Genomic DNA, 22,286 nt, shown 5'->3' with positions numbered 1-22,286 from the left:
AAATTGATACCATTTTTTTAATTGTTCTCCCAGCACGAAGACCTGGCTCTTCCCACAGCACACACCACCCAGTGCTCCAGAGGAACCAGCAGCCAGGGAAAAAACACCCTCAAAGTCCTTATAGACCCTGTCCAAGCGCTTTCCATGTCCTTACACATCCTATCCAAGCACTTCTCCCACCCTGGGCACCGTTGAGTGCTGCTGGCACATCCCCTCCCTGCTCCTGCTGCACCTCCCTCCCGGTGCCTCGTTGTGTCACCCAGAGTTATGTCAAGAGGAAAAGCATTTCTAGTGAAAGCAGCCTGCAAAAAAACCCACAAAAAACCCCACCCCCTCACAGCTCCTGGGAGAGCAGAGACCTTGAAAATCTGCTTTTTTTTCCCTCCCAGGGAAGAGATGGACAGCAGAGCCTTGGGCACCAAGAGCTCCCACACATCCCTCACGCTCCTGTGAGGTTCTTCCCTCCTGTGAACCCACACGGGGGGTTCTTTTTTTCCCCACAGAACTATTTTGAAGCTGCAACTAAGATCAGGGTCTTGTAAATGCAGCTCTTGTCCAAACACAAACTGTCACAAAGAGCTGCTCCATGCTGGAGGCAGTTTAGGTTTGTTCTGATTTTTCTCGTGCACTCAACGAGATTGGAGAGAGCACTTTAAGAGCTGAGGCTGAAAATTGGACTTTCTATTTCAGAGCTCTCGTGGTTTTTCTTTTCCTGAAGTTTCATCCCTCTCAGGGAGGAAGATTGGAGGATTTCCCCAGTTCTGCAGAAAGCTGCAGATATCACAGGATCATGGAATGGTTTGGGTTGGAAGGATCTTAAAGCTCATCTCATTCCACCCCCTGCCATGGGCAGGGACACCTTCCACCAGCCCAGGTTGCTCCAAGCCCTGTCCAACCTGGCCTTGAGCACTTCCAGGGATCCAGGGGCAGCCACAGCTTCTCTGGGCAACCTGTGCCAGGGCCTCACCTCCCTCACAGCCAGGAATTCCTTCCCAATATCCCATCTAACCCTCTGGCAATGGGAAGGCATTTCCCCTTGTCCTGTCCCTCCAGGCCTTGTCCCAAGTCCCTCTCCAGCTCTCCTGGAGACCCCTTAGGCCCTGCAAGGGGCTCTCAGGTCTCCCTGGAGCCTTCTCTTCTCCAGGTGAACCCCCCCAGCTCTCCCAGCCTGGCTCCAGAGCAGCCCTTGGAGCATCTCTGTGGCACGTCCTTGGCAGCTGCACCTTCACCATTACCACGGTTCCCTTCACCTTCAGAGCCTTGGGACCAGCCACCATTCCTGTGAGACACCTCCAACAGCCCCTTCCCAGCTCCTGCCCCCCCCTGGACATTGGAGACTCACCCGTTGCTCTTCTTGGCCGCCGACAGGACGTAGGCGCGTTCCCGGCCGGCCGAGCGCCGCAGGACACTGTTGGCAGCCTCAGTCCTGCAAGGAGGGAGAGACAGGGGCACATCCTGCTCATCCTCACCTGGCTGAGCTGGAGATTCCAGGAATAACCCAGAGGAGGCTGGTGCTGACCCTGACAGAGCTCCCACACTCTGGGGAGCAGAAATCAGAGAATTGTCAAGGTGGGAAAAAATCTTCCGACCATCAACCAGCACCACGGTCACCTCTAAACCATGTCCTCAGTGCCACATCCACGGGTTTCTTGAACACCTCCAGGGATGGGGACTCCACCACTGACCCCTCTTTCTGTGAAGAAATTACCCTAAAATCTCCAGTCTCCATTGAGCCAGAGCTCAGAGCAGTGACAGTGTCTTAACTTCTCCTTCAGCACCGTTCCTGCTGGACCACAGCACTTCCACATGGATGGAAAGCACCAGGGGGGAAAACCAAATACTTCCTCTTGCAGGAGGGCAGAGAGAGTTTTCCATTCTTTTCCCAGACCTGGATTTTTGCAATATTGGATACCATGGGACAGAAAAATGGGAGACAGGACACACTCTGTGTTCACCCCAACAGCAGGAGCACCGGGAGCACCAAGAGAGAGAGCAAATCCCTGAAAGGGCTTCTGATGGTTTGACCCCAGGGGGCAAATTACCCAGTTTTCATCTGTACAAGGCTTGTGTCTGAGGAAAAGGGGCTTCAGAGGCTCAGCTGGAAGCAACAAGAGAAATCAGACCTGTTCTTGTCTGCTGCCCCATCCCTGGAAGTGTCCAAGGCCAGGTTGGACAGGGTTTGGAGCAACCTGGTCCAGTGGAAGGTGTCCCTGCCCATGGCAGGGGTGGGACTGGATGGGCTTTAAGGTCCTTCCAACCCAAACAAATCTGGGCTGATTCTATGATTCTGCTCCTGAGATGAGCGTGACAGACCTGCCAGGATGTGGCCTTGGATTCCATCCCTGAGTGATCCCGACCCCGGGGGAGGGAGCTGGGCTCCTCCCCTCCTGCCAGGCTGTCTGTACATCTCTATCTTCTCACTGGGACACGAGGCAGCCCATGGATTCCACAGCCCTTCCCAGCTGCCCAGTTAATTGGGCTGTGCTGTCAGGTTGGATCATGTCAGGCTTTTAATTACATTTTGTTGGGAGGGCAGTGGCCCGTGGGCAGAGTTGGGCTCTGAGCAGAAATATATTATTATTATTATTATTATTATTATTATTATTATTATTATTATTATTATTATTATTATTATTATTATTATTATTATTATTATTATTATTATTACTACTATTTTATTGCAAACCAGCCCTAATGGCTCATCCATGTCATTCCCAGGAATGAACAGCCCAGCTGGAGAGATGCCACTTGTCCTTGCCCCTGCAGGAACACGGAGGGACCTCCAGGACTCACCTCTTCTTGTGTTCATCCGGAGAAAAAGGCACGTCCTCCTCATCCCCATCCACAGATTTCTGCCTGACGTTGTAAGGAGCTCTGCAACAGAGAGGGAAGGGGAGAGCCAGGGTAAGGAGCACAAGCCAAACACAGCTGAATCCATGGACATGTGGAAATGGTTCAGCTCCTGGAAAACACTTGTATTTTCCATGTGCATTGGGGTGCACTCGTCCCTGCAGGGTTTTGTTTCCTTCCTCCAGCCCCATTCCAGAGCAGAGCCACATTCCAGCAGTGCTACCCTGGCACAAGGCTCCTCCTTTCTCCAGCTTTCAGGAAGTCCAGCAATGCTCCAAACCAAGTTCCCAGGCTGCATCCTCCAGCCTGTGCCTTGGGATAAAACTCCCTCCATGCAAAGGCCAGTTCAAGGAACACTTGATGGCCACGGAGGCTCTGGGAGCCACTTCTTTCCAGTGGGAGCTCTGGAAGCTTCCTGGGCATCCCTGTGCAGGTGGCCTTGGCACTGAGCAGGGACAGGGAGCTGCTCCCTCTGCACACTCACAGTTTCTTGTAGTCCTCAGTGGTCATCCTGTATCCAGAGGGGGACCGGCCCGGGCTCTGTCCCTTCATGGAATTCCTGCAGGAGGCACAAATCACACCTGTTAATGTGATCCTTCCCCAGGGGAGCTCCACAGGGTGGAGGAAAACAGGGTCAGCCCAAATATCCACCCTCACTAAATGCTGTTGAATTGAAGAGCAGCATTTGCTTTCTTTTTAGGGTTTAGGACTGGGATTTGAGGTCTGCTTTGCTTCCCCAGGAATACTGTGAGCTGTCGGAGCTGGGGTGGGCATATCCTGCTGTGGGATGGGGGAATTCCACCCCAGGACCTTGTGGCATCATCCTTGTCCCCAAAACGGGGGGGGGGGGGGAAATGGGGTTACAAAAGATTTGGCTTGAGATGAAACAAAGGACTTCTAGAATCACAGAACCATGGGATGGTTTGGGTTGGAAGGACCTTAAAGATCTTCCAGTTCCACTCCCTGCTGTGGGCAGGGGCACCTTCCACTCTCCCAGGTTGCTCCAAGCCCCGTCCAACCTGGACACTTGCAGGGGTGGGGCAGCCCCAGCTCCTCTGGGCTCAGATCAGAGCCACACTCAGATCTGACTCCTCGGGTTCCAAAGTCAGTGCCTTGCACAAAACAGGTTTCAAAATAACCCCCAACAAACAAACCCCATTAAAAACACCGACATGGAGCGTTCCAGCTTTGCAAGGATTCCTGGGGCTTTGTTCCTCCCTCCAAACCCTTTGCCAAACCAAACCCAAACCCACGAGTCCTTTCGCAGCCACCCCGAGCTCCGGCGAGGAACACACGGAGTTTGACCCCAGCATTCCACAGGGATTTAGGGGAGCTCTGGAAGCCCCCAAGCACTGGACAAAGCCAGAGGATGACCAGAAACGTGTTCCAAGTGTTTCAAAGCTCCTTTTCCTGGAGAAAAGGACGCACACGTACTTTTTCTGTGCTTGGTTAGGAGAGGAGGAATCTGGCACGGCCGAGGTCTTGTCGATGGTCCTGGTGAACACCCCCCTGGGGAGGGAAGGGACAGCTTCAATTTTTGGCTGGAAAATGTTTGGAACCAAGACCAAACTACGTGTTAAACAACAGGACTGTCTCTTCAGCAAGGCCCTCCCTGAGCACTGTGTTCCCAACCAACAGAACCCACCAGAGAGGACTGTTTTTCACGCTTGTTGCTCCTGATCCAGCTCTCCTTCCCCTGCAGCCCAAATTTATCCCATTCCATACCAACCTGATGAGGTAACCGGACTGGGGCTTGGAGGAAGGTGTCCTGTGCAAAGAACAGACATCAGTGAGTCAAGAAACACGGGGAAAAACAACAGCAGCAGCACCAGGGAATTGTCCACGTGGATGTCACAGCAAAAATCCAGCTGAGCAGGCCTGGAGGGATCCCAGAGCTGCTGCACCTGGGTCAGCCTGGGGAGGGTTCTTTAGAAATGAATAGTCATCAGGACAAGCCCTAGAAAAGATTTATTTTTTTTTTAAATAAGAAAAGTGAGTTTTAGAATTTTCCAGTTCCAATTAGCCACGCTGGCAGGGTTTTCTGGCTCAAAGTTAACAGCAAGTTGAGGGCACAGAGGGGAGAAGTTGGGTGTAATTGAGCTCCTGGTCAGTTTATCACTGGAAAACAACTTTATGTGAACTCCTCTGAGGGTCCATTCCTGGGAAGGGAGCTCCTCTGGGGGTATCCTGTCTAAGTGCTACAAGAAGTGGCAAGAGCTGGCACAGGAAAAGGGAGAGGAAGCAGGAAGCTGCTCCTGGGAGAGGGCAGTGCTGTCCCAGCAGTGGCACTGAGCTCTCACACAGCACTAGGCCCTTCCCAGCAGTTTGATATCCCAGGACAGCCCTCCTCCCAGCCCCTGGGTCCCTGGAGAGCCCTTGTGCTCCAGCTCTGAGGGGAATTCAGTCCCACCCAGGGCTTCTCCTGCTCTGAGGAGCCCCCAGGCTTAGAGCACACAGGAGGCTGAGCTGCAACCCCAGTCTTGTGGGACTGTGGGCTGGAAAGCATCCATCCTTCCTTCCTTCCCTCCATCCCTCCATCCTTCCTTCCTTCCCTCCATCCTTCCTTCCCTCCATCCCTCCATCCTTCCTTCCTTCCCTCCATCCTTCCTTCCCTCCATCCCTCCATCCTTCCTTCCCTCCATCCCTCCATCCTTCCTTCCCTCCATCCCTCCATCCTTCCTTCCCTCCATCCCTCCATCCTTCCTTCCCTCCATCCCTCCCTCCCTCCCTCTCTCCATCCTTCCTTCCATCCCTCCATCTCTCATCCATCCATCTCTCCCTCCCTCCATACATATATTCCTCCATCCTTCCTTCCTTCCATCCATCCCTCCATCCACCCTTCCTCCTTCCCTCCATCCATCCTTCCATCCATCCTTTCCTCCATCTCTCATCCATCCCTCCCTCCCTCTCTCCATCCTTCCTTCCTTCCATCCATCCCTCCCTCCACCCTTCCTCCTTCCCTCCATCCCTCTCTCCCTCCCTCCCACCTTTGCCCTCTCCATGGGGACAGTTTCCAAGGCCTTACACGACCTCTGTAGAAGATGTTCTTAGAGGAGCAGTGAATTTTCCAGTTCCCCCATTAAAATCAGCCCCCCTGGCAGTGCCTGTTGGCTCCAAACGAAGCCCCCAGCACAAGGCAGGGGCTCCTCAAGGGCTCTGCTTTCCAGCACAATCCCAGCAGGGAGCAGGTTTGAGGAGGGGAAGAACCACTGGAAGCACCGACCCCGTGAGAGGGGAAGGAACAGGATGGATCCCCAAACCAAGATGGGCCCCCAAAATTACCTGTCGTTCTGGGGAGCAGCAGGTTTTGGGGCTGGGGATCCCCCACTGGCCTGGCCAGACCTGAGAGAGGAGAAAACATCATGAATTGAGGGTCTGGCTGAACATGGCAGTGATGGTTTTGGAGAGAGCTGGAAGAAAAGATGGATTTGGGCTTGGTTTGGGTTCTAATTCCAGCGAAGCTGGTGCAGCCTGGTGTTCCCTGGCACTGTGGGAGCTGAACTCCCTCCCAGCCAGGTCTGCCCTGTGTTTGTCACTCTGGAGATGCTAAAGCACTTCAAAAAAATTTGGAGTTCTCCTGAGACTTCCAATGTGCCTGTGCTGCTGGATTCCCAGCTCCCAGGAAAGGGGATTTCCCAGAGCCCCAGCCTGCATTTATCCAAAATAAGCAGGAGTAGCACTTCCTTCTGGCCCTGTCACTGCCTGGCACCTCAGGGACCCCAAAACACCTCTGCAGCTGGAGAACAGAGGGCTTGGAGAATCCAGAGCTCCAGGAGTGCTTGGAGAAGGTGGGATTGTTGGGATGTCCTGTGCAGGGCTAAGAGTTGGACTGGATGGTCCTTGTGGGTCCCTTCCAACTCAGGGCGTTCTGTGGGGCTGCTCACAGGAGTGGGAGGAGAAGGGAAAAGGGAACATCCTCATGGAAAGGCAAGAAGAAGAGGAGCATCCTCGTGGCCACACTTACAGGGGGCTGCTCTTCTTCTCATCCTCAGAGTCCGAGTTGTGGTGGTGGATCCAGCTCTTGTCTCCTCTCAGGGTGGTGCGAACCTTCATCTGCTTAATGATCCTGCGCCGGTCCTCGTCCGTGGGGGGGATGATCCCTCCTGGAGAGCCAAGGGGAGGGAGGAGAGAGGGATCAGAAAGGCCAAGGCCTCCCAGAGCAGCAGGTGAGAGGGGGTGGAGGAGCAGGAGCACGGGGCTCTCTCCTCTCTGCCAGAGATCCCAACACCGGGCGAGTCTTTTCCCACTTCCAACAAAATATGGAGACACGAGGTCATCCAGTCCTCAGGATCAACTTATCCTGATGCATCTCCTCCTCTGCAGGGTGTTTTCACACCTCAGTGGTCTCAGCTTGCCCTGGTGGCCTGTCCCAGCTGGAGGAGACACGTCCTTTGGCTCCTCATTCCCACATTTCCATCCCCAAGCTCCGTTTCAAAAGCATATTGTCCACCCGAGTCTCCCTAAACCTGGGAATGTCCTTTCCTGGGTGGGCTCTCTTTCATCTCCATCCTCTTCCTCCTCCTCCTTCTCTCTGTCCAGGCAACCAAGCACAACTACACTCTCTGGTTGGAAAGGTCAGCAATGCAATTAAACATAAAATCAAAATGTGGGAAAACAGAAGATTTATGGATTGGGAGCTGCCAAGTCCTCCCAGTGGGAAACAGATGGGAGGAAAAAAGCACAGGTTCATGGGGAGGAGTATTAAAGCCAAAAATATTGGGAGTAGACAGGGAAGCAGACAGGAAAAGTCTCTCCCAAGGGAAGGAAATGTGCAGGTGATTGATGGGAAGGGCTCTGGTCATCCCAGACTGCCAAAATCCTGCTGGATCAAAGTGATTACAGCTGGATATTAGAGAGAGAGAGATAAACAGGGGCATTTTAGGGGGCACTTTTAGTTGTTTTCCCATGGAGGACCAGATAAGGAAATCTCCTTTTCCATGTATTTCTGACTATTTCCCATCTTTTTCCAGTCTGGAAATGCCTGATAAAGGCTGAAAACGTGGAGCCTGCTCTGCTCCTCACACTGGAGCCAAACCAGCTCAGGGGTTTGGACACCAGCGAGTTCCTGCAGCTTATCATCAATCCAAGGGAGCTGCCTGGGCTCCCTGAGCCTGTGGAAACACAAAATAATTCCATGTATCCATCAGGAAAGAAGGGCAGCTCAGTCTCTGTGCTCAGGATGAGCTGAAGGCTGCCCAGAAAAACCTCATCCCCAAGGAGCTGCCCAGCAGTAAATTGATTTATCTCTGGCACAGGCCCCTGTGCTTCGAGGAGGCATTGTTTGTTAGGAGGACAATTTTTATTTTGTTAAAAAATGGTCCCATTGGATCATCTCTAAGGAAAACACAGCTCTGAGGATGAGGAGGGTGTCCTTCCCCACATGGAATTAGCAGGAGCAGGTAAAAGGCACAGTTATACAGGGCCACAGCCCTGTCAGGATGCACTTTAGGGACACCTTCCATGGGGAGCACCTGGAAAGGGAAGCACTGAAATTGAAAATTAAAGCTGTTTCCTAATGGAAATGGGGCATTCCCATCAGCTCCATAGCACTGGTTCAGCTTCCCTATGGATTTGGAAGCATCATCCCATCTAACTGTGGCTGTACTTTCAGTGGGGGTTGCAGAGACAGGGAATTTTGAGAAGGGTCTTGAGAAGAGGATAATGGGGGAATTTATTAGTGATCTGCTCATCTCAAAGCCTTCAGCCAGGCTCCAAGCCCTCCAGCTCTCTATATTGTCATCACCACGGAATTTATAGCTTCATTTTGGAGCTTCAGGCTGGAGCAGGTCCCAGACAAGGAATCACAGAATCACAGGATGGTTAAGGTGGGAAAAGACCTTTCAGATCCCCGAGTCCAACCCTCAAACCAGCACCACCACCACGGTCACCACTGAGCCACGGCCTCAAGTGCCACATCCACGTGGTTTTTGAATGCTTCCAAGGGATGGGGACTCCACCACTGCCTTGGGCAGCTGGGCCAGGGCTGGACAACCCCGTCCATGAAGAAATTTTCCCTGACATCCAACCTAAATCTCTGCTGGTGCAACCTGAGGCTGTTCCCACTCATCCCGTCCCGTTCCCTGGGAGCAGAGCCCGACCCCCCCCCGGCTCCCCCCTCCTGTCAGGGGGTTGCAGAGCCAGAAGGTCCCCCCTGAGCCTCCTTTGCTCCAGGCTGAGCCCCCTCAGCTCCCTCAGCTGCTCCTGCTGCTCCAGCCCCTTCCACAGCTCCGTTCCTTCCCTGGACACGCTCCAGCCCCTCAGTGTCATTCCTGGTCATTCCTGGAGTGAGGTACCAGGAAAGTTGTGTCCTCTGCCCTTGGACACACTGCACTGAGGGAGCTGAGCAGAGACATTCCAGCAGGTACAGCTGAGCTGAGGAAACACAGGAATCACCACGAGAGGGAAGGGATTACCTTTGCTGACACCCAGGGACATCATGGTCACAGCAGCACCTTCCCCTGCACAGACTGCCTGAAGCCAACAAGCCCCTGGAAGAGATGAAAAAAAAAAGGGGATAAGCAAAATAACAGTTCTGCTGTGAAAACCTTTGTGGAGGGGACAGCAGGGCCACAGTGTCACAGCCACAGAGCCCGGAGGGGGGGACACTCTGCTGCTGTCCCTCTGCTGGGCTTCCTCCCCACGACCCTTCAAGGAGAGGAAAAACCAAATCCAGACCAGGAATCCCTCAGAGCGGACATGACTGAGGTGTTTTTCCAGGTCTGGGAAGAAAGTGGGAGAAGAGACCTTAGAAAAAGGTGGGATAGACCTTCTGGAGTCTACAGAACCCAGAGGCTTCTGGAGTAACCTTGGGGTTGGTGGCCAGTGGGAGCAGGACATGAGGGCTCTTGAGGAGGGATCTGCCAAGAGATCAACAGAGAGATCTGGGATCACCCCAAGACACAGCAGAGAACATCTCACCGCCTGTCTTGGAAGCAAAGAGTTAATTCTTCCTTCTGACAACAGCTGGGTCCCTCCTTCCAGTGACCAGGAAGGAGAAACTCCTGGATGTCCCCCCTCAGGATGAGGAGTTTGCAGAGCACTCACTGCTTGTTTAGGGCTGGAGTTGAATCACAAACAACCACAAACCGAAAGTTGGGGGGGGAAAGTTGGTTGGTTCAGAGTCTGCCACAACAATCAGGGGTTTTTTTTCCCCAACAAACAAATGAATAAATAAAAGAAAGGAAACCCCTCAGCACTGGCCCAGTGTTTGGGGATGAGGGGGACATCTGATTATAGGTTTGTCAGAAATGGTTCTTTTCTTTTTCCACTCCCTTGTTTTTTCACAGAAGCTGCAGGAGATGAGCCCTTGTTTCAGAGGAGAAAACCAGTCACAGACCGGTTTGGGTTGGAAAGCTCCTCCAGTTCCAACCCCTGCCATTGGCAGGGACGCCTTCCAGCTTTTCCATCCCTCCCCCCCCAGTCTTTCCTCGCCAGAATCTCCTGGATTCTGGAATGACTCTGCTTCTCAGTAATGAAAAGGCCCAACCCTCTCCAGGAGGATCTAAAATGAGGTTGTTATTCCCTGCTGGTGGGCTTGTCCCTGCAGTATTCCTGCGAAGCCACACGCCCAGGAAGAATTCCAGGTGCTGATCTCATGGCATTGCTGCCTGGCAAAGGCTCCTCCTTTGGCTTGTCTCAGCCAGAGCTCTCCCCACTGCACATCCCCTGCTCTGCCATCACCCCAAGGCTCCCATTCCTCCTGCAAACACTCCCAAACATTGATCCAGCTCCCACCAGGAGCAGCCAGCCCACCCCTGCTCATCCTTCCCGGATTCCCCCTTCCCATGGAAATTTAATAGACTTGCTGTTTAGAGAGAAAGGAGAACTCATTCTGAATATCCACGAGGAGCCTCTGAATATTTGGGTGTCTCCTTCCTGAAGGTGGGAGACGAGGCTGGAGCTGTCAGGAGCACAGAAATTCCTGTAATCTGGCAAATTTGGGTTAAAAAGGAATCACATTCCTTGGACCTCCCAGAGTGAGGCGGATTCAGACACAGCTACATCAAAGCCCATCCCTGGAAGTACCCAAAGCTGGGTTGGAGCATCCTGGTCTCATGGAAGGTGTCCCTGCCCATGGCAGGAGGTGGAACTGGATGGTTTAAGGTCCCTTCCAACTCAAACCAGTCTGGGATTCTCTCATTCTCCCTTGGTGCTCTCTTCTACTCATTAATCTCCTTCCCATTCCAGGACAAAATAAAAGCGGGAGATGAGGAGCAGTGGAAAAGAACTATCCAAAATGTCTCATCCATTCCTTTTCCGGTGCAAATCAGGGGCAGGGATAGGCTCCATCTGCCCCGGAATGGAGGCACTTGGAAGCCGAAGGGCAGAGTGATTCCCAGGTGGTTATCCTGGAGGAATAAGCAGAGGTTCGGGAACACGTAGGGAAGACTCTGGGGAAGGGCTGGAGCGAGAGAAACAACATCTCTATTGCTTAAACAGAAACTTTGCTTCTTACTCACCCCATTCCCCCCCCGGATCCACCCGAGGGGACGGGAAGCCACAAAGGGTGGCACTGGCACGGGGAGAGAAACGTGCCAGGAACCACACGTGGGCAGAGCCTCTCCCCTGGCACCGCCTTCCCTGCTCCCACCCCCGCGATCCCGGGAGAGGTGGCGGCAAACACCGTCCTGCTGCTCCCCCGGGAGTCCTGCTGGGACAGACGGCAGGAGAGACGCTCCCCGGGATCGGTGACGCCCCCCGGGATCGGTGACGCCCCCCGGGATCAGTGACGCCCCCCGGGATCAGTGATGCCCCCCGGGATCGGTGACGCCCCCCGGGATCAGTGATGCTCCCCGGGATCAGTGATGCTCCCTGGGATCGGTGACGCCCCCCGGGATCAGTGATGCTCCCCGGGATCGGTGATGCTCCCCGGGATCAGTGACGCGCCCTGGGATCAGTGATGCTCCCTGGGATCAGTGACGCCCCCCGGGATCAGTGATGCTCCCTGGGATCGGCTTTGGGCGACTGGCTCCTGCGTTTTCCAGCTCTGAATCCTGCCGGGCGGTCAGGGATGCTCCAGGCCAGGAGCTGGAGGATGATCCTGAGTAGTGGGAGCCCCCAGGACACACAGACACCCTTTGGGGTGTCCCACAGCTCCGGCAGAACTCCCAGGGGTTGGAGCCACTCCCCTCCTGCTCCCCAGCAGAACAGAGGGGTCCGGAAGGAAACCTCTGGCAAATCTGACGGGACACAGGCCCGGAGTGTCCCCCTGTGCTGGCACTGCTGAGGCATCTCCAGCCCTGGGGGCAGTTCTGGGGTCCTCATAAGAAGGACATGGAGGGGCTGGAGTGTGCCCAGGGAAGGGAACAGAGCTGGGAAGGGGCTGGAGCAGCAGGAGCAGCTGAGGGAGCTGGGGGGGCTCAGCCTGGAGAAAAGGAGGCTCAGGGGGGACCTTCTGGCTCTGCAACCCCCTGACAGGAGGGGGGAGCCGGGGGGGGTCGGGCTGTGCTCCCAGGGAACAAGGGACAGGAGGAGAGGGAACGGCCTCCAGCTGTGCCAGGGGAGGGCCAGGCTGGATTTGGGGAAAATTTCTTCATGGACAGGGATGTCCAGCCCTGGCCCAGCTGCCCAGGGCAGGGGTGAAGTCCCCATTTCCAGAATTGTTAGAAAAACATGTGGATGTGGCACTTGAGGCCGTGGTTCAGTGGTGACCATGGTGGTGGTGCTGATTTGACGGTTGGACTTGATGATCCTAAGTCTTTTCCCACCTTAACAATTCTGTGATTCCCTGATTTTCTCCATTAACCAACTCTATCCAGTGGCTATTTCCACCTTCCACCTGAGGATCAGGGCCGTAGGATCCTGTCGGACACTGGGCTTGGTAAAGTTTTGGGCTGATATTATGGAATCCCAGAATGGTTTGGGCTGGGAGGGACCTTAAAGCTCATCCAGTCCCACCCCCTGCCATGGGCAGGGACACCTTCCACTAGCCCAGGTTGCTCCAAGCCCTGGGAAAAAAAAGGGTTTTGGTGGTATGGCTTATCTGGGAATTATGAGCTGGAGCCATAGGGTCCAATTTCCTCGGTTGGTACAGAAGCAAATGTGCTTTCCTAGTGCAGGAACGGCCCTAGTGCTGATCCCCAGGGCTCTACTTCCCTCCTGGAAGAACAAGAACATCATTTGCCACTTGAATGAATCTTGGAGAGCTGAACTCAGCAGGAGAGGGGGAAACATTGAGGGGAAAACTCCAAGATTTCTCCTGCTCTGGAATCCCTCGGAGCTCAGAGCTTCTCCAGGCCTCACACAACACAAAAGCTGTTCCTCCCAGTGGGTGAAGTCCCAGGTTTCCCTGGAGTGGGTGGATTCTGGAGGGTTTAGGCTCCAGAAGCACCTTGTGAGAGTCATTTCGGAGGTGGAAGCACGGCCCGGGAGTTTGGGAGCAAAGCAACACCTCTCCTGTGGCACTGCCGGGGGAGATCCAGGAATCCCTGGAGCATCATCTCCAGCTCTTCCCCACTGCAGCTCATTTTGCAGGACACATTCCCGAAAAAGCCCCAGGAGAAAGCCTTTCCTCTCCATAGGATGCTGCTCCCTGGCCTCCTCTTGCCAACCCCACCCAGACACAGCCCAGCACTTGGGAGAAAAGGAGAGCAGAAGGGGAAAATGGCCCCAAAATGATGCTCTGGGGCAGGAAATGTGGTTTGGGCACTCCCAGTTCCTGTGGCTATGACATCCTGTTGCTGCCAGGGAGTCTTTGGGTGCACAGAAACTTCCAGAGCTGGGACAGCACAACAAACAGCTCCCTCCCTCTGGCGCACTCGGGTGGCTGCTCCCTGAAACCTGGGATGCTTATCCCCATTCTCCACGAAGATTTTGAGGGATGAAAGGCCAGCAGGTCCAGCTGAAGGGTTTGTCACCTTTCCCACTCCTGTCCCTGCCCCAGCCCCAACCATCTGTGTCCCTCAGTGTCCCACAGAACCCCATTTTCCCCTGGATTTAAACCCCATTCACGTGGAATTCCCCAGCTCTGTAATCCCCACAGCAGCAAACTCTCTTCACCATGTGGAGACCTAAAATTCCTCTGCCTCAAACCAGATCCATCCCTTCCCTCTTGCCTTACAGCTCCAGAATAAGCTCTGCCAGGCCAGACACATCTTTTCCTCCTCTGATTTTCCATTACTTCCTAGAAAATCCTCCTGCTGTGTGACCAGGAATATCTCTGTTAGAAAGGCCAGAAAATAAGCCTGTTTTAGACACCAGGGCTGTTCAGGAATATAGTTTTTTCTCCCAAATATTCCCTACAAATCTAAAATCTAGGGCCAAATAAATCCATTTCAATAAAATCCCTCATTCCCTCTGTATTTATGTGGAAGGTTTTCCATCAGAAGAGCTCCCTTTGGAGCCAATTGCCTCCTCTGAAGTGTCTGCACACCACAGGCCTGGATCTTAATTAGCACCCCTGGGTGCCATCGTTATGCAAATGAGCAATAATCCTGCTCCCTTCCCCATCCAAAGGGTTCCTGCACCGTTAAGCCTTGCCCAGTTGACTCTGGAATGGCTGCACTGGGAAGGATGATTCCCTTCACACACCTTCCCTGGACAACCTCCCTCTGGCTGAATGTTTGCAAAGTGCCCCAGGATTCTGGAATAAATCCAGAATTCCAGCTCCCCCCTCTGGAAACAGCCATGGCCAGTGAGCAGCAGGACTCCCTCCCCAGGGACCCTGTTCCCCAGGATTAAATCCCACAGGAGTTTTCATCCTCTGATCCTTAAAACCCCCAGATTATAAGGACAAGCCACTCCTGAAAATAAGCCTGGAAAGGCTAAGCCAGGATGCCCAGTTCCTGAGCAGGGAAGGTGTATCCATAGGGAATGCAGCCTGGAAAAAGCTGGGGGAGGAAAAAAAGGAAGGGAAGAACCCTGAGCTGTCCAAGGAGTGACTGGGAACACCATGTTGTGAGAGGGGTTAAATCCTGCCTGGGCCTGAGGAAAGGAAATCAGAATTAAATGAACATGGAGGGAAAATCCCACATTGTTTAGAGACATAAAATGAAAATATTTCGTTAGGAAAGGCTGAAATTCCTTGGCTTTTTGTTACTTCAGGCTTTAACTCCCCTTGTCTTGGGAACAAAAATGCAGTGGAGCTTGCAGGGATTTTTGAAAAGGTGCAGTGTTGCTAATTCCAAAAAAAAATCCCAAAAAAACCAAGGGAAAGGGTGCCAATCCAACCCTGGAGCTGGATCGGGTTCATCAGTGCCAGTCCACATTCCCAAGGCAAAGCAGCTGCCAGCTAAGCCTTCTCAAAGTATTCCAGATCCCTTTATCACACTCCTATCCCAAAAACCAACCCAAAAGCCCCTGAGAAGACCCTTCTAAAATTCCCCAAATGCTCTCCCTGCAGGCCAAGCTTGGGAGTTTGGGGTGTTTCTTCCCACCACTCCCATGGATGTGCCTCCCTCTGCTCTCAGGCAGGAGGTGAGGCTTTAGCCCTGCTCCAGGGGTGCTATTCCCCTCAGATGCTGTCTGGGAGCAGCTGGAATTCCCAGCTGTGTCCTGTGGGGAATTCCTGCCCCGAGAGCTGGGTTGGGATGTCCTGGAGCTGTGGCACAGCCAGCACGGGATGAGCTGAGCAGGGGGGCACGTGTGGACCCCTCAGCCTTTCTCCTGTGCTGCTGGGCCAGGATTCCTGGACAGCTCTGCTCTCCCAAACCTCCCCCCTGCCCTCCCGGCCTCCTCCGCTCCGCGTCCATCCCGGGGTGCTCCTTCACCCTCACACCTCTGTCACCTTTTACCTGCTGTCTCCTCCTTTTCCTTCCCTCTTGCTGGATCTCCACGGCCAAAATTCACACAGGTTGGCACCTGGTTGACTTCCCAGGATGTTTCCAGCGTGGATTCCAGTGGAAAAACAGGCTCAGCCGAAGCTGCCGCCAAGCCCTCGGTGCTACAGGGGCAGAAGCCACACTCTGACCCTGGACAGAGCCAATTTTATATCCACTTTCTCTCCCAGAGCCCTCCTGAGCCCTTTCTGAGTCAGGATCTGCCCAACTTCCAGGCAATTAAACCCCCCTGGCCTCTCCCCTCCCTCAGGAATGTGGCACAGTTGGAGCTTCGTGCCAGGTGTGGTCGATGATCCCAGTGATCCTCCAGCGATAACCTCTTTCCTTCTCCAGCAGCTGGGAGGAGTGAGTTCAGGGAGCAGCAGGGATGGATTTGGCCTGGTTAGGACAGTTCCCCACCTCCTTAATTCTACAGAGTGTTCCAGGGGGAATCCAGGAGTGCCCCTCTCCAGCCCTTCCCTATAGGCAGCACCAAGGTGTAGGAAACTGGGCACCCATCCCTGTGCACCACAAACACCTGACAGCCAGATATTCCTTCTGAACGAATTCCATCTGGAATAACCCGGGATTTATGGCCCAGCTCAGACTCAAGTTTCTGGGACAACGTGGCCCAAACCCTCTGGCTGAAGTCCCTTATCCTGGAGGGCTGGATGAGTGCAACCAGTGCTCAGCTTTGGACACTGAGCTCTGGGATGTAGCACTGGGATGTCCCAGGCAACGGGAGACCCGTAAAAATGGGTAATTCCCACTGGAAAAGTATCCAACATGGGCAAAGAAATAACTGCTCTGCCTGTGCGGGACCAAAATCCCATTAGAGCCTGTCCTGAGCCTGCACACTTCCAGTGGAGCTGCTGCCAAATCCAGGCTAACTGATCCAAAATCCCTGTTTTCAGAGGCATGGAGCACCACCAGGAACACATCACACAACACAGGTTCCTCTGGGAAGCCCTGGGATGCACGAGCAGCTTTTCCCAGAGCCAGAAATCCCGTGCTTTGGAATCGAGCTGGGGCTGCAGCAGGAAGGGCCTCCCACTGCAGACACTCCAGCGCTGCCCATCCCGGGAAGGGAAGCAATTACAAGCTGTTTAATTAGGAAAGAGGAGCTGAAAGCTTGTTCAGATGTTAATCTCGAGGGCGCCGTGCGGGCAGGGAGCCAGCTCAGCTCTCCCGGTGCCGCGGGGTCCCTGCCCTGCCCCGGCGCTTTCAGTGCCCTCCGAGTTTTCCACCGCAAACTCCTCCCTTGGCCTTATTAGGGAGCGATCCCTGCGGATCACGGGCTGAGCAAGGGAAACCTGAGCGAGGGCACACCTAAAGCTGGGCCCGGGGCTGTGGAGCTGCACCCCGGGAGAGGGGGATTTGCCCTGGCCCCCTCAGCCAGTCCCCCGTGGAAGGACTGGAGGCACAGCCAGACCAACACTCTTTGCTAATAAAATTCTTCAAGTGCCTGAAATCACCAGCCCATTACTTAATTGGGAAGGATCCTGTTTTCCATGCAAGCCACTTAAAAAAAGACCTAATTACCCTCCAGGAGATGAAACACTCCTTGTTCTTACTGACTGGAGCTCCTCTTCCCTGCCCAGAAGGAAACCCTGCCAGCCACCCTCCTCTTTGGTGGCTCAGCTGCAGCTTCTAAATGTTAATAACCAGCCTTTTTGCCTGCTGTTGTCAGGAGTTTGTAGGACACTCAGCCCCTTTGTGCCTAAATAACCACCTTGCCCTGTGTGTGTCTCGGGATGAGCTGGATCCCATGTTGGACCCAGTTCTGAGGACAGAAGGAATGCCCTGGGAAAGGAAGCAGAGCTGCTTTGATCCCAGCTTTTCCTGGGAGTGCCACAGGGTGCTTTTAGACTCCTGAACTGTCCACACAGCCAGGGCAGCCACCGAGGTCAGGTTACAGCCCTCCTGTTCCCAGTGTTCCCGGCCTTGGGGTGGGATCTCCCATTGGTTGATGTCCCAGTTCCAGGCTCGCTTTTCCATGCTGGTCCTGGGATGTGATCCCTGAGTTCCAGGCTCACTTTTCCATGCTGGTCCTGGGATGTGATCCCTGAGTTCCAGGCTCACTTTTCCATGCTGGTCCTGGGATTTGATCCCTGAGTTCCAGGCTTACTTTTCCATGCTGGTCCTGGGATGTGATCCTTGAATTCCAGGCTCGCTTTTCCATGCTGGTCCCTCTGGGAGGCCCAGCAATGCTCTGCACCAGGAACTGCTCTATCAGTGGGCCCCTTTTGGGACAGGAACCCGCAGATGATCCACGTGCTGCCGCCTTTCCTGTCCATGCAGGGACTGGATGACCTTGGAGGTCTCTTCCAACCTTGATTCCATGAACCAGGAGTTAAATTCCGGGTGCCTCCACAGAAAGGTCATTAAGAGATGACAAACCACGTCCTCCCCGCTGTTATTTCCCTCAGCCCAAAGCCCACGTGCCATCCCTTAGGAAACCACCTGCAAAGCAACCCCCAATCGCCCCCGGGGACCGGGAGCTGCCCTGGGCTCTGCTCCCGGGAGCTGAGCCCATCCGAGGAGCTCCCACGTGCTCCTCCTGCTCCTGGCTCCAAGCACAACCCTCATTTCCCCCCCAGGAACTCCAGCACTAATGGAGGGCTTGGCCAGCGACCCGAACACCGCAAACAGCACCCAGGGCATCCATGTGGAAAAATATCCCGGTTGAAGGATAATTGATGCCCGTTTTGACCTTCGCGGCACTCAACTTAAAACGTCCTTGCAGCTTGCAAAAGGTCTGAACCTCCTTCCTTTGAGCCTCCTGAAGTCTGCTGAGAATTTTGTCATCCAGCCCCGAGTGCTGGTGCGGGTCCCCACTCTCAGGGCTGAGGGTGGGAATGCTTTTAGCCCAGCTTTCCCAAAGCCAGGGAGAGAAGCCCCTTCCCCGTGGGTCACCTGTAGCCACCAGAGCTGCCCCAGCAGGGAGTTTTCCAGCTGCAGGAAGGCTGATCCAGACCCTCCTCCCGGGAGCTGGACCAGGCTGGGCACGTCCTCACATTTCTCTGCAGCAGCCAGAGCACACAATGCAAAGCTTGTGCCTGCTCCTGCTTTGCTGTCACCTGTTACCTGATCTGCTGGGAAGGGACAGCAGTGGATGGCACAAACCCTGCCAGAACCACCTTAACCCTTGCAAGCCATTTCAGCTAAAGGCAGGATCAGCACCTCCTGCCCAGTGCCTGGGACGTTTTGGAGCCAACGTTCCTAAAACTACAGTTATTTGAACTCTGATTGGAATGACATCCCGTGCCTGGGGAGGATGGACCTTCCCCTCCCACTCCCTGCGCTTGGGGGAACGAGTGGCAATGGGAATTCCACCCCAGGCTTCCCCCTGGGAACTCATTCGAGGATCTCATCCCGCCTCACGTGGGGGCTGAGCGCGTTTGGAGCGGGAGGTTGTGAGGCAGCCTCTGGAAGTCCACACCCACAGCCTGAGGGATGCTCCAGGACTTGGAGTGAGCCCCAGAGGCAAAAAATGTCCCGATATTGGCTCAGTATTACGAGCAAGTAAATGTCTGTGGGGTTTCAAAGGGAGATGAGCTCGGGCACAGCCTCCTCTGAAAACCCCTAAATCCCAAAACCTTGGGTGAGTCTTGTCCACACAGGCAGGGGATGAGTCCTCTCTGCTGCCCACAGATGTGGCTGCCCCACCCCTGGAAGTGTCCAAGGCCAGGTTGGATGGGGCTTGGAGCAACCTGGGCTAGTGGAAGGTGTCCCTGCCCATGGGATGAGCCTTAAGGTCCCTTCCCACCCCAAACCATTCTGGGATTCCATGATTTTAGAGAATTCTCAGCTGCTCTGGAGGACCAGCTTTTCCCTCCTGCCTTCCCCCTTTTCCATGCAGTGACTATTTAACACTGAGACTGTTGGGGATGTTTAAGAAGCACCAGGAGATTTCTGAAGTCAAGCTGTGAACAATGAGGAATTCAATAATTTAAGCAGTTCAGGAAACCTTAAATTAACCCTTCTGGGCTTGTCCAGCACACCAGCTCATGGCTGCCTTGTTCAGCACACACAGATGCTCCAAGGAGAAGCTGGGCTGGGAGGAGGATCTTTTCCTCACTGCTGGGGGCAGGGAATGCCTCTTCTTCCCCAAACATGGAGAAAAGAGATGAAACCCTGCAAGTGCCCTGGGGAATCCTGCCCAGACCTCATTCCTTGGGCAACACAGACACGTCTCAGCCGGGTTTGAGACAGCAGATGAAAAGCTACAAATGCACAACTAATTTCCTTGAATTCACTCACAACCACAGATCCCACAGAGAATTAAAATTTAGTCAACCAGGTGAAGTTGGCAAAGCCATGAGCTACCAAAGGCAGGAAGCTTAAAGAGAAGAGCACCCAATCCTGCCCATCCCGAGGGATCATCCCAAGGGATCATCCCAAGGCTCTGCTGTGCTGGGAGCTCTATGGTTTTCTGAGCAGGACCACCCCCATCCCAAAACCTCACTCCTCTTCCTGCCAATATTGCTCAATTATTTTTCGCCATACCGGGTCTGCAGATTCATTGCTGTAATTAAAGGCATTAATTCCTAATTGCTCAACTAATTCCTGTGTTTGGAAAGGGAAAGATGTGCAGGACATTCACCTCACCCACACACTGTTGACCTTAAGCCTTGATGTCTAAGGATGAAAGGAAAAAAAAGGAAGGAAAAGTGTGTTTTGGTGTCAAAGGTGGAGCTTGGTGTTTGCATCACCGACCCACAAACAGAGCAGGACAGAAAACTCACTGACCCTTCATGACATCACAGTTTTGCCAAGGAAACACGACATTTTTTTGGGGGGAAAAAAAAAAGCTGAAAGCTGTCATTTGTGGAAATCTGGACTTCCACTTAAAACCTGATGAATTTTGGGAAGAAATTTCATGCTTTTTCTTTGGCTGGATGAATAAAATAAACTCTCCTAAGCACAATGTCCTGATCAAGCTGATGAGGGAGGACATCCCTGCTTCCCAACCTACCCGGGTGAATCCATCTCCTCTCACGTGAGGGGTCTGTCCTGGAGCAGCCTGGACTTTTCCAGGACTCCTGTGGGACACAGGGGGGTGCAGATGGAGATTTTTGGCTCTTTTCTGGAGCGGGCAGAGGGGTGGGGACGGGGAAATGAAGGTGACATTCCCCAAGCCCAGATGAAGCAAGGACAAAGGGAGGTGCTCGTCTCCTCTGCCCCAGCTTTGCCACTCCTCACCAGGGTGCTGCTTTCACACTCATTCAGAGGGAAACAAAACGAGGCAAAGCAGGAGACAGCAAAAAAACCTTCCCTCTCTCCCACAGGAGTCCTGGAAAAGTAGGGCTGGAGAGGGAGAAGGTGCTGAGCTCACCACAAGCCTCTCGGGAGGTTGTCAGGGGTCACAGGCTCCAGTTTTCCCGGTGTTGTCCGGACTGTGCTCACTCCTGCCCACACCCAGAGAGCTCCCTACTGTGCCCCATGGAAATTCCGAGGGGAACAGATTTTAGGAAGCTGTGGGGCGACGGGCAGGGAGGGAATTCGGGATCACACGGGTGCAGCAACAGCCCCGCAGCCAAACCTCCCCTCCTCACCCGTGGCACAGACCCCATCCCTGGGGAGCTCCGGCACCATTCCAGCCCCGCACCTCGGACCGAGGCACCGCTGAAAGAGCCTCACTTCCCCATGGAAGAGGAGGATTTGCAGCGCCCGTTCGAGCAGGTGAGGAAGGCACAGCGCTGCTCTTCCTCCCCCTCCCCCGGCTCCCCCTGCAAGGCTCCGGGCCCATCCGTCCCCCTGCCCAGCCCTACCTGCGGAGGCTCCTCAGGTGTGCTTTCCCCCAAAAGGCGGGTGCGGAGCTCTCTCCCGGCGGCTTCGCTCCCCGCGGCTGGCAGCGGGAATGTCGGATCCTCCCTGGCAGCGCGGGCGGCCGTGGGCACACCTGAGCCCTTTACCTGCCGAGGGCTGGCCGTGGGCACACCTGAGCCCTTTACCTGCCGAGGGCTGGCCGTGGGCACACCTGAGCCCTTTACCTGCCGAGGGCTGGCCGTGGGCACACCTGAGCCCTGCCGAGGGCTGGCTCCGGGAAGCCAAGCCTTGTTTTGAGGAGGAGACCTGGGTGTGTTTTGCCCTTCAGGGGAATCAAACAGGTTTCTCCGTTCGGTCGGCACGGCCTCCCCTCCCTGCCAGCTCTCCTCTGCATTCCTGGCATTCTCCGGCAAACGCCGTGTTCCCCAGCCCTGAGGTCCGATGGGACAGCAGAGGGGAGCCCCCCAGCTCTTATCCCACCTAATTTCCATTCAGGATAAGCATTTCCAGCCAGGCTTGTCGCCCAAGAAGGGGGAGTAGGGACCCCCCTGCCACTCAGGTTCCCGGAGTCCGGGAGCCACTTCCAGCGGTGGTACCCAGGCAGCATCAGGGCCGGGGGCTGTAATTAGCCCTCAGCAGTGATTGTGTAGTTCTGTCTCGTTAAATGAGGCAGCCAGGGGTGATTATCACTGAGGAAATTGCCGGGTGTTCTGCTCTCCCTCCCTTTCTTTCCCTTTCTAATTGCTCTGGTCACCACAAGGTCCCCGAGGCCCAGCTTTGGTGGCTCCGAGCACAGCTGGACCCGTGGACACACTTGTTGCCAATTCCTAAGGACTGGAAGTTGGGGATTGAGTTTAGAGCCCTCCTGAGAAGTCAAGGCTTCAGCCTGAGACTGCCACAGGGGAGTAA

At 54.4% G+C, this 22,286-nt stretch overlaps 1 protein-coding gene across 1 annotated transcript in view; it reads right to left on the bottom strand.

Moving 5' to 3' along the window:
• ZNF185 (zinc finger protein 185 with LIM domain) overlaps nucleotides 1-21,694 on the bottom strand; it is a 40,461-nt gene extending 18,767 nt beyond the window's left edge. Inside the window, 9 exon segments of the mRNA XM_064670310.1 lie at nucleotides 1,343-1,426; nucleotides 2,794-2,874; nucleotides 3,335-3,409; nucleotides 4,285-4,359; nucleotides 4,580-4,618; nucleotides 6,133-6,192; nucleotides 6,815-6,953; nucleotides 9,264-9,338; nucleotides 21,380-21,694. Coding sequence (XP_064526380.1) covers nucleotides 1,343-1,426; nucleotides 2,794-2,874; nucleotides 3,335-3,409; nucleotides 4,285-4,359; nucleotides 4,580-4,618; nucleotides 6,133-6,192; nucleotides 6,815-6,953; nucleotides 9,264-9,288 — 578 coding nt within the window. The 5' untranslated portion in view covers nucleotides 9,289-9,338; nucleotides 21,380-21,694.
• Between the last annotated feature and the right edge of the window lie 592 nt (nucleotides 21,695-22,286).

Source organism: Pseudopipra pipra, chromosome 13, assembly GCF_036250125.1.
Source record: "Pseudopipra pipra isolate bDixPip1 chromosome 13, bDixPip1.hap1, whole genome shotgun sequence".
Lineage (NCBI taxonomy): Eukaryota > Metazoa > Chordata > Aves > Passeriformes > Pipridae > Pseudopipra > Pseudopipra pipra.
This window is presented reverse-complemented; position numbering and strand designations above follow the sequence as displayed.